This window comes from Pseudorasbora parva, chromosome 18 (assembly GCF_024679245.1).
Source record: "Pseudorasbora parva isolate DD20220531a chromosome 18, ASM2467924v1, whole genome shotgun sequence".
Taxonomy (NCBI): Eukaryota; Metazoa; Chordata; class Actinopteri; order Cypriniformes; family Gobionidae; genus Pseudorasbora; species Pseudorasbora parva.
The window spans coordinates 30,756,653-30,768,752 of NC_090189.1; the positions used below are offsets into that span (position 1 = coordinate 30,756,653).

The window sequence follows — 12,100 nt, forward strand, 5'->3', positions numbered from 1 at the left end:
TTCACTATAAAGATCTGGGGCCTCATTTATAAAACTTTGCGTAGGATTTGCGTCAGAAGTGGTGTATGGATGAAATGTAGGACGTGCGTATGCACAGAAATATTTGGATTTATAAAACATCCTACGCAGTTTTCCCTTAATAAATCACAATCAATTCTAAATGTAGAGCAGCTTTTGCGGCTTCATGTCACACTCATAGTTGCCCATAAATAGTCCGCGAACGCCCACAATTTAGAAATCATGGCAATCATGGCAGAGGAAATCAAAAAAACGTAACTTCACTAAGTATATTAGTAGAAGTTATCGTTGGCAAGGTGGAAAAGAGGAGAAAAATGTTGTTTGGAGGGCACAGTGTGGGCATTACTAATGCCAAAAAAAGGCTCTTGAGTGGCAAAAGGCGTTAGACGCCATAAATGCTATAGCCTCACAACCTCGGACCGTGGCCGAAATAAAAAAGAAATGGTTGGACGTCAAAGTCGAGGCAAAAAAGCGTCTAGCGCTCTATTGCCAGAGTGTGTCTGCCACGGCAAAGGGGACACTGGAGCTGACCCCTCTTGATGAGAATTTCTAATTTTCTTTCTTAATGGTTGAGACATGCATATGTTAATTTATCAAAAATAAAACAAACTAAAGGCATATGCATGAATACCATGATTCCGTAGCTAATAAAGAACTTTTTACTATGAAAACAACTTTCCCCAGTGGACAATTACTATAATCTATCTATCTACTTATCTCCTTAACCCGTTTAATCCCACCGGTCACAATTGTGACCGTAAATTTTCCTCGAATATTTTAGTGTTGTATTAAAAAGCAACTTCTATTATGAAGCAAATTTTCATTTATAATACCCATTTAAGATGTCTACATCAGTTCTGGGCAGGTTTAACATTGCTGCATAGTTTGGTCGTGTGACCACACACACTTATTTCTTGGTACTGCCATCTTAGCACAATGACAATATGAAAGCACAGAAATGACTGGAAAATTTAATGAATTAATCAAAGTTAATTTTTGAATAGCTCATTAATTTTTTGCACATATCATCATGAAAGGGTCATCTATACATACATATTGAAATTTTATGAATACATAGTTTATTCTGCTGTCAGGATGCATATAAATGAAGACGGTCACAATTGTGACCGGTAGTATAACACAGAATATGTCCCCTCTATGTCATTCTGTGTTATTCATATGAACTCACTCACAGATTGAACTGAAAACTATCTATCCGTCCATCCATCCGTCCATCCGTCCATCCATCCATCCATCCATCCATCCATCCATCCATCCATCCATCCATCCATCCATCCATCCATCCATCCATCCATCCATCCATCGTACTTCTGTCTGTACTTCTGTCTGTACTTCTGTCTGTCTATACCTTTGTCTAGCTATACTTCTTTCTGTCTGTCTGTCTGTCTGTCTATCTATCTATACTTCTGTCTGTCTAACTAACTATACTTCTGTCTGTCTGTCTAACTATACATCTCTCTGTCTATCTATATGTCTGTCTGTCTATACTTCTGTCTATCTATCTATCCATCTATCTAAACTTCTGTCTGTCTGTCTATACTTCTCTCTGTCTGTCTATCTATACTTCTGTCTGTCTGTCTGCCTGTCTGTCTATCTATCTATACTTCTGTCTGTCTGTCTGCCTGTCTGTCTATCTATCTATACTTCTGTCTGTCTGTCTGCCTGTCTGTCTGTCTATCTATACTTCTGTCTGTCTGTCTGCCTGTCTGTCTATCTATCTATACTTCTGTCTGTCTGTCTATCTATCTATCTATACTTCTGTCTATCTGTCTATCAGTCTATACTTCTGTCTGTCTGTCTGTCTGTCTATCTATATCTATGAGATATACCTTATAAACCTTATAAGATATACCTTGTAAACTTCCCAATTTTGGATTTACCAATTGGTGCTTCAATGTTCAAAGTTGCTCTTCCTAATATTTAGGAGTAATAACTACATGTATGTGCCTAGATCTTTTCAAGGTTTGTTGGTCACCTCTTCCCCTCTCTTTGGCCAGACACGTTATTCAGTGAAGATGAACGTGTTACCTAGATTTTTGTATTTATTTCAATGGGCTGCAATTTTCATACCCCCAAATTTTTTTTTATTGTGTATCATGAACAATAGAAATAGTTTTGAAGTAAATCCTAATCATATCTCATTCTTATATGTAGGATATTTTATTGTTATTTTAAGTTTCAAACCGGTAAATAGGTCTAATAGAAGAATTTGTATGAATTCTGTCTATGCTGTTTCCCACCGGTCACTATTGTGACCGAGTATAAAACCTAATATTTCACTAACTTAACCAACATAAAATCAAAGAAGGCATACCATTTGTGTGTTAGGGAGGTCTAAGGAGTAAATTGCATGTACTCACATTGCAGGAAAAAATTTGGGATTAAACGGGTTAATTATCTATCTATCTGTCTATCTAATTGCATCTACTGTATATCTGCTCCGCCAGACGGACACATTGACGAGAATATCAGTTTTGTACATTATTTTGTTCTGTTTACCATATTGTTTATGAGGATGAATTGCATAACGTCAATATTATTTCAGAACATATTTCACTTTTCTTTTTGCAAATATGTGTTAACTTGAATTCTGTTGTAATTTTCATTTGATTTGTTTGTTTTACACTGCAGATCGATCAAACGGGTGTTTTGTGTAGTCTGTTAATTGTAAGACTTGCTTTGTGAAGTGTTCATGTTATTTATGAGAGGCAGTATTGCCATTTTTTTTACACACAACGGTTTCACACACTTTCATGTGTTTCTTCCATCTGCCGACGGTGTTTCCATTTCTCATTTCACCCGTTTTTGTGCGTATGCCTGGGTCAGAGCTTGCGTGAAAGACCGCACATTTTCCCGTCAAGTTTGCTTTTTATAAATACCAAAATACTCTAAATTGCGTAGAGAGTGGCGTACGTACATACGTATTACGCAAAGTTTATAAATGAGGCCCCTGGTGTCTTCATTAACTGTCTGTTCGGTTCCCTGCTCTCCTCTGTCCACAGGAAAGTCGTCACAGTTGACTTCTCATAGTCTGCCAGCCCTTTTTGAGTACCGCAGAAATATGCAGCGTAGACAGGGACATCTCGCCATTAACGCACACCGCTTGAGCACAAAGATAACCGCAAGGTTTGTAGAAACTTGGTAAATCTATCCGTGAATGCTCAAGACCACATGATGTTCATTCATGAGGTTGCATGAGATGTTACGAAGCACAATTATTGATCGAAACAAAAAAAATCTAAACTAAAAGTCAGATTTTTACATATTATAAAACCATATATATATATATACTTGAGAAGTATATAGCTGCATGAATGTTCAAATGTGTGTGTGTGTGTGTGTGTATATATATATATATATATATATATATATATATATATATATATATATATATATATGTATGTATGTGTATATATATATATACACACACACACACACACACACACACACACATATATATATATATATATATATATATATATATATATATATATATATATATATGTATGTTCAATACTCAATACCAGAGTTTGAAGTTTTGGGGTCAGTAGAATAAAAATAAATGTTTTTGAAAGACGTCTCTTCTTCTCACCCAGGCTGTATTTTTTTGATCAAAAATACAGTAAAACATTAATTGTAAAATATTTTTACATTTTACTTGTATTTTAATATATTCTATTAAAATACAAGTATAATATAATTTATTCCTGTGATGGCAAAGCTGAATTTTCAGCATCATTACTCCAGTCTTCAGTGTCACATGATCCTTTTGAAGTCAGTCTAATATGCTGTTTTTGTAAAAAAAAAAAATCTGTGGTCTTACTATCAATATTGAAAATGGTTGTGCTGCTTAATATTTTTGTGGATTTTACTTTATTAAGGTTCTTTGCTGAACTGAAAGTTCAAAATAACACCATTTATTTGAAATAGAAATATTTTGTAACATTATAAATGTCTTTACTGATTAATTGAATGCACCAGAAAGTATATATTTTTTAATTTTTATTTTGATCTTGCTGGCTTTTGAACATGCAAAATATGTATTATTTTAAATAAAACATATTTTACTTTTAAGAAATTAGGAAATTTAAAACCGTTAACATTTATTAAGGATATAAACAGATTAAGTTGCCAAAAGAACTCCCCTAACACTAACTATTGTCATTGTGCCATTGACCTAGACATTCTCCGTTTTCTCAGACTTCAGTCATTAAGGCAGCAATTCTCTTTTTTCTCCAGGAAGTACGCCATGTCAGTAAAGATCCCAGACACCAAGGGCTGTAGAAGATGCAGCGTGGGTAAGGACCAGTGACCTCTGTAGGAGTGTGTGAATCATTCTCTAGGCATTTTGTGCACATCTAAATATTTATTTCTCTTCTTCTAGTACGAAACCCATACACTGACAGCGTCTTTCTGTGTGCCGCCGTGCCATCCGGTTTAATCCTTCTAATGTGGTATGAACCGCTGCAGAAGTTCATGCAGCTCAAGGTGAGAAATGAGAGTAATAAGATTGATGGTAATGTTAAAAATATCTGCACTGTTGCATACCTTTCCTGTATCTCTCTTTCTCTCAGCACATTGCTCTCAGTCTGCCAGAGTCCCTGCCCATCTTTGAGCTGCTCGTACAGGAAACGGAGGAGCTGCCACAGGTCTGTGTGGGGGTGAGATGCTGCCCCCACCAAAGTGACACCACTGGACAGATGCATTTTGACATCATCCACCTGGATGACACGCCACAAAGTCTGCCAGGTGTTACACGTGTGGATACATCAACAATCACACAAAATACTGTCACTGTACTGCATACGTTTCACAACAGAAACAATTTATATAAAGAATCTTTCCAATAAGATGCATGATTTACATAGCCAGAATGACACAGACTGATTGGTAGTGTGGTTTGTTTGACTGGGGTTTAATGACTTTACAGACGGTGAGTCTCTGGAGGTCAAGCAAGTTATTCAACTCGACAGGGACACCGTTCTCATCGCACTGGAAAGTAAGGAATCACCAGTTTTGGAGAAAGTTACTTTTGAAAGTAATCCGTTACAATATTGTGATACTCCCTAAAACTAACTATTTGCATTAATTAGTTAGTTTAGTGTTCCTTTTCTCACCTGAGCTTGTTTGTTTGTTGTTTAAAAGTTATACTTTTTGGCAAATATAAAGGCCTCTTTAACACCAAAAGTGACATGAATAAGCCTCAGACTGAAGGACATGCAAATTCACGCCCGTACAGTAGCTGCTCAAACTCAAATTTAGTAGGTTTGAATCGGATCATCGGAGGTCTATAGCAAAGATATTGGTTAATAAAGTAAGATTAAATACAGAAAGTATATTCATGTTATTTAACATATTGAATTATTGTAAGTTTGTGAAATATTCTTAGTTTTTGTTTTACTGTTTGGCATTTGAGAAATAGTGAATCTGTTTTTGTGCAAGTGAGATGAGTAAATGCTCACATTCAGGGCCAGATTTATTCAACAGGATGAATTAGGGTGAGAGTGCAATTCCAAAAAATTCCAAAAAAGTTCAGCGTGTGATCTACTGATGACGCACAAATTAGAGAACACATACGCAGCCGGATCATTTCCATAATGGTCAACACAATCTGCCAAAACAGGAGAGCTGTCTGTCAATAAATGGGAAAACAAGTTATTAAAAAAAACTCATTTGAAAACTTATTTAAAAAAGTAACTCACTTTTATTTAAAAATATTTTGTTTAAAAGTAATGCATTACTTTACTAGTTACTTAAAAAGGAATCTGATTACGTAACTCGTATTATTTGTAATGTTACATTGTAACCTTATGTTAATGTTGTAATGTATATACACACATCATGTTTTCATGTGTGCTGGCATAATTTCCACTGAAACAAGAAGACAGGGCAGGACATATAGAAACAGCTGATCCTCTTTTTTTAGAATAGCCAATAGCTATTTAGTTTATATCGTAGCTCAGCTACAACCATTGAGCTAATATCACTTCAAAATAAAGCATTCTGTGCATAATTCAAATGGGTCAGATAAGTTTTGTGTTCTGCGCCGACTCACTCATATGATTTGATCTGTGCTCTCTTGTCTCTGGACCGGAGCAGACTGTGCTCTCAGCGGTGGTCCACTTGACACTAATGTGAAACCAGTCTTTATTCGTCCCAATGTAAAGCATAGTTACACTGTCTCAATCGTTCCCCAATATAGTGCACCTTGTACCACTCACCCTGTAGAAAGTAAATGTGTGTGAACAAGTGACCAATTTCAGTCCCCGGGACGCCTGAAGTGCAGAATGATGTCATCAAAATCATTGATCCATATTGCCAGAAGTGAGAGACTAATTTCGAATGCAAACTTGACGCATGCTTGCTTAAAGATAACAGTAAGGCTGACATATTCATACTAAAAGCCAAAAAATGCCCCTAAGACTTCCATTGTAGGTGCATTATTTTCAATATGATGGTTGTGCTTTTTACAAACCAAAGAACCAAATCCATTAACAGACCATTCTTTTCCAGACAATGTGAAGGTCGTGAATCTGCAGGCATGTCCGAGCCATCAGAAGACATCTGAACTTGCTTTTGAGTTTTCCATTCAGACGCTGGGTAAGTCTTGTCAGGCTGTAGTCATCATGTTTGCCTCTTTTTGTTGCATCTGGTGGTAATGCGATTGTCTTTAAAAGTTTGCCTACAGGACAGTGTTCTTGCCTTCTGGAAACATGGTCTGAAAGGAAGAAGTTTACAAACTAATGAGGTAAACCTGACATCTATAACAATGATGGCTTTACTGATGTATAAGGAAGGAAGAAAAAAAGTATGGAGAATTATGTTGTTTATCTCAGGTTACCCAAGAGATCACAGACAGAAGTCGAGTTTTTCAGGTTTTGGGAACAACTAGGTATGTTTTCATACTGTAGTTGAGAAACACACGTTCTGTAACAGAAAAAAACCTGAATCATTTACTAATAATGTAATGTTACCACAGGGATATTATCTTGCAAAGTACTCCTACAGATGATCCGTCTGCCATGAGCAACCTGTACATACTCACGGGGCATGAAAGCAGCTACTGATGGGACTGAGACACTGAGAATGTTCAGCATTAGCTGGAAACACTACAAAGGTCGATAATCCAGCCTTCTCCACTAAAAGGGCCGTGTCATCAGGCCCTGAAGACATGGATTTCTCCTGAGCCTTTGAGGACCAGATTCTGGAATCTGAGCTGATTTGGAGGTTCAAATGTGAAAGAAAGTGACCTTTAGACCTACACAAGGTTTGAAATAACTTGTGGGACAAGCTGTTATGGGTCACTGACTAAAGGAATGAGATGTTCTATTTAATGTTACAGTCTGGTGTATTCCTTGTTTTGGCAAATCTCAGTTAGGGTACAACGGGGCTAAAGGTGCCTTTGATTATATTTTCCTCTAAACCACTGGATGGCACAAAAACTTGCCGCAGCACTTTCCAAAACTTTTTATGATGCACATGTAAATTTGGCTAATTTATGCTAATTTGATCAAATATTTGTTTATTTAATAATATTTGTTTATTTAATATAAAATAATTTTAGCGATTCTCATTCGCTACATAACTCTACTATATATATATATATATATATATATATATATATATATATATATATATATAGTAGAGTTATGTAGCGAATGAGAATCGCTAAAATTATTGAATATATTTTGAGACAAAGGTCTAATTAATGATTTTCATTTTTGATCAAGGGTTAATAAAGCAACAGGAAGAATATGTAAAAGTTGGCACAAAAGGCACAATAATTAACATGGCAATAAACTGCTTGATGAATTTCCCAGTTTGTTAACATGACATGGTTAGATTAGATTTATATGGTATTAATCATATCATATAATAAAATATAATTTATTATTACTACTGTAAATCTATATTAAATTATTAGGGCGATCTCATTCGTTGCTTTCAGAATAAGTTTTTTAAATAATTTTGTTTCTGTATTTTTAATATATATTTTATTAACATATTTTAATGACAGTATATTTATTGAACAATTTTTTAAAATCAAAATAAACCAGAAAATAGCACAAACAAGTATTAACTTAGACATTATTAAAAACAAAACAAACACATTTTTGTAGCTCTATTATATTTGTATAAATACAAATGGGGAGAGGCAAAAGGCCACCTCATACGATTTTAAACAAAATAAACCCCTTTTATGATTTATTTTCACACAAAATCTTATGCTACATTAATGTTTAATACAAAAAATTATTTTTTCTGCAATCATACACTATGGGAGTAGTGAAAAGCACATTTTCTTAAGGTGTGCTTTAGCCCTGTTGTACCTTATAGTATTGACATGTTTTGGAGCTGTAGTTCAAAATGATCTTTCACTGGTCAGTAAATCAGTTGATAGAATTTTGTAAACTTTTAAAGTGCTGGGAAATGCACCATAACCCAAAATGCGAAATACATTAAATAAAAGTAAACAACAAGGATAAATTGTTGTTATTGTCTTGTGACTTGCACTGCACTGTACTGTATATGTGTTGCTTCTGTGGTTGTATTAAAGGGTTTAGTTAACCCAAAAATAAAAATTCTGTCATCATTTACTTACCCTGGTGTTGTTCCAAATTTGTATGATTTTTTGTTTGTTTGTTTGTTCTGTTGAACACAAAAGATGATATTTGAAAGAATGTTGGTAATCAAACAGTTGACTTTTGCCATTAACTTCAAAAGTAGGAAAAAAATACTGTCTCCCATCAACTGTTTGATTACCAAAATTATTTAAATTATATTATTTTGCGTTCAACAGAACAAAGAAACTCATGCAGGTTTGAAACATGAGGCTGAGTAATGATGGACAGATTTTTCATTTTTGGGTGAACTGTCACTTTAAGTCGTAGCACTAGTTGGCGCTGTTTCTTTCACGGGTTGTTTATTTTATAACAGCGTCTCGTCTTTTTTGAGACATTTTAAAAACAGGAAAAGCTTTATCCAGCCGTTCATCAAGTCTTAGCCTATAGCCTTACGTCTGTTTAATAAAGTGCTTCTGGTGGGAATGTGCTGTACTTGTCGACTTACTTAAAACGTGTTGTTTGTTGATAAAGAGTTTAATATCGTATTCTCGGGATGAGTTTAGAGGTGGCTTGCTTGTCGTTTCGCCAGCCGTACGCTACCCTTGTGCTGGACGGAGTGAAAACGATAGAGAGCCGTTGGCGGCCCCTGCTGGCAGAGATGCGGAACTGCACTCTTGCCGTTCACATCGCTCAGAAGAGCTGGGAAGGAGAGGACTGGAGACTCATCCTCACTGAAAAGATGGGAATGACAACCTTGCAAACGGAGGAACTGCTTATGTCTGGAGAAAGGTTTGGGCGTGGTGTTATAGCAGGTGAATATTAAATCCTCCTGTGAACTAGGTATAGACTTTTGTCAACTGTGGTCCAGACTGTGACATGTCTGGTGTCGGAGAAATACAGTAAAATAATATAATGTCCAGTGGACTGAATTTTACTGAAATTTTACTGAAAATGAAGTGTGATTATACTGAATGTCTCTGACACCAGACATGTCACAGTCTGGATGTCCTTTAAAGAGCACATTATGGGGAAAATGGTATGGGTTCCTCAAAATCAGACTTTCTGTTACGTCACCAGTACTTAAAGCATGTTTATGAGGCATTTTGGGAGGCACAACTAGTGAATAGGGAGATAAAGTATATGGATTAGATTATTACTCCCATTATTACACTTCTTTTTTCATTACATGTTGCCCCAAAAAACATGAATATGCTAATTATATATAGTGTATATTCGGTGGCATTGGTCAGCTTGGTAACTTTCTATAAAAAGTAAAGATTTCCATGATTTAATCCATTTTATTTGCTTTTCTGCAGCAGACAACAACAACATTAGCTAACAAATGCATGCAAACCATTTAAGCTACTCTTTCTTGAAGGTATATAACAAATAACTGCATAATAAATTAATAATAAGTAGCAATACGTGCATGCTGTAAAAAAGTATTTATCTAGCTTTATGTCCACTCTGTTACAATATGTTCACTGTGTTACTGTACAAAACAGTAACAGGAGGGACATTATATGCTAAAGTCAGCCATTGCTACTCATGTGATGAACAAGTTAGTGTGCAGTGATCGCTGAGGAAGAGTTTTACCTATATTTTTTAAAATTATAAACAATTATCAGTTTCCACTATAGATAAGCATAACAGAGCAGACATGTTATGCTTTCTTACATTAGTGAATCATTATAAAACATTGAAAAATAAGAATATACAACAATATTTAAAAAAAAACATCATTTTCATTACTTATATTTGTGTGTGAGCGTTCTTGGGGACATGGCAGTTTAGTATTATTTTTAATTAATTTATTCTGGATACATATTGTTGTGTTCTGTCGTAGGTGGGGATTAACTAAGATGGTCATTTAAAAACAAGTATTACCCACAAAATATACCATATTCCAAAATATACCAGATTATCAGGTAATGGGGACTCAAATGGCACCGAATGCTATAATGACCCTGATAGATTGTTTTAAATGGGACTAGCCATTTTATGGCCATTTTACCCACATGATGCATATAGTAAAATGGTATAACAAGTTATTGTGTTATATCTTTTATAACAGTTGAGAATCATTTTTATACAAAGTTTGGTTTAAAAAAATCCCGAAACCTATAAAGGTATTGGTGAATGAAGAAAAATAATTTAATTTAAACAACTGAGTCCTGGTTAGCATAACATATGCATACAATATTTTTCCTTAAGTTTCTTATGCTCTAAACAATATAATGACATTTTAAAAAAATACTATATTAAAAAAACATAACTGTAATCAATACTTTTAAAGTCAGGCAAGCATTATGTAAGTAATACCCTGGTCTAGCCACACTACAGCAACCACTTAAGAGCTGTTCTGCATTTTTTCATTATTATTTGCATATGGAGTTTGTTTATCTACATTAACCATTGTATATTTGTGCAGGTCTTGTTGACGTTGGGGAGACGTGGTGTTGTCCTGAGGATGTTCCCTGTGAAGAGATGAGAGAGCTGGAGATGGCGGCCTGCTTGACTGAACTCAATCAGAAATACCTCACAAGACTCTCAAACCCCCGTTGGCTCAGTGAACCGATGTATTCTAGGGGCCATAAAGATGTGTGGACGGTACACATCCCAGTTCATCTACTTCCCTCTGCTTCTTCTCATCCGTAATAGGGAACATCGAAACAGAATACACAGTATTTGGGTCATTCCTGGTATTTGGAAAATTCATAAAATGTGACTTTTTTGTACAATCATGATATGGTGAAGCAAAACATTTGGAAAATTATTTGATGAAGCTTGGGTACATGAATGTAACCATTTATAAAACTGAAATGGTAGATGAAAAACATCCACCTACAGGGTGGATGTTTTACATCTACCATTTCAGTTTAAAAACATCCACCCTGTAAGGGAAAAATGAACAACATTTAAAATGCAACTGATGATTATAAGTGATGGGCAATGTGTACATTTTCTTATACAACTCATGTTCCTATGTCGCATTAAAAACATATCGGTTATAAATAAATAAATAAATAAATGCTTAGCAGGGTGAAAAATGGTGTTATTTATGACTAAGATGGCTTTAAAACTGACATTGATCCAACATCTTAGCAGTAAGATCATGATCTTTACTGGGAACAGAATACCAGGAATGACCCATTTGTGTCTGTAGAGTCGCTCAGATGTGAAAATTGTAATGTATGCCGGTTGTATCTTCAATGTTGAAAATGAAAAAAAAAATGCATTTGTTACACTTGATCATATGTGGTCTTCATTTATAATGAGGTAGTAATAATAGCAGGGCTCTTGGAATATAAAAGTACAAAAACATGTAGGTAATTATTTTGTGAGGATTCAACACTTGAAAAATAAATTCTACATTATGGGAGCATAGTTGTAAGGACATTTTCTTTCTGTTTTCCTCATTAATTGCGCGTCGCTGAGAAGGCAGGATTTAGGATTTGGAGAGGATTTGGATTTGGAGGAAGAATGTTCAGAGCCAG

General features: G+C 35.1%; 2 protein-coding genes across 5 annotated transcripts in view; both read left to right on the forward strand.

Moving 5' to 3' along the window:
• map4k6 (mitogen-activated protein kinase kinase kinase kinase 6) overlaps positions 1 to 7,615 on the forward strand; it is a 36,525-nt gene extending 28,910 nt beyond the window's left edge. For 2 of the 4 annotated variants that reach the window (XM_067424181.1, XM_067424185.1), the window contains 9 exons: positions 3,042 to 3,165; positions 4,279 to 4,337; positions 4,424 to 4,527; positions 4,614 to 4,788; positions 4,970 to 5,038; positions 6,553 to 6,639; positions 6,717 to 6,787; positions 6,876 to 6,931; positions 7,019 to 7,615. In XM_067424181.1, the coding sequence (XP_067280282.1) occupies positions 3,042 to 3,165; positions 4,279 to 4,337; positions 4,424 to 4,527; positions 4,614 to 4,788; positions 4,970 to 5,038; positions 6,553 to 6,639; positions 6,717 to 6,787; positions 6,876 to 6,931; positions 7,019 to 7,106 (833 nt within the window). In that variant the 3' untranslated portion in view covers positions 7,107 to 7,615. The remainder of the gene's footprint in view (positions 1 to 3,041; positions 3,166 to 4,278; positions 4,338 to 4,423; positions 4,528 to 4,613; positions 4,789 to 4,969; positions 5,039 to 6,552; positions 6,640 to 6,716; positions 6,788 to 6,875; positions 6,932 to 7,018) is intronic. The other 2 variants (XM_067424182.1, XM_067424184.1) reach the window with 1 other exon arrangement.
• A 43-nt stretch (positions 7,616 to 7,658) lies between these two features.
• Positions 7,659 to 11,997, forward strand: zgc:110222 (uncharacterized protein LOC550336 homolog). Its single transcript, XM_067424388.1, has 2 exons — positions 7,659 to 9,415; positions 11,035 to 11,997. The coding sequence occupies exons 1-2, from the start codon at positions 9,157 to 9,159 to the stop codon at positions 11,259 to 11,261; spliced, it is 486 nt and encodes a 161-aa protein (XP_067280489.1). The 5' UTR covers positions 7,659 to 9,156; the 3' UTR covers positions 11,262 to 11,997.
• Positions 11,998 to 12,100: the final 103 nt, after the last annotated feature.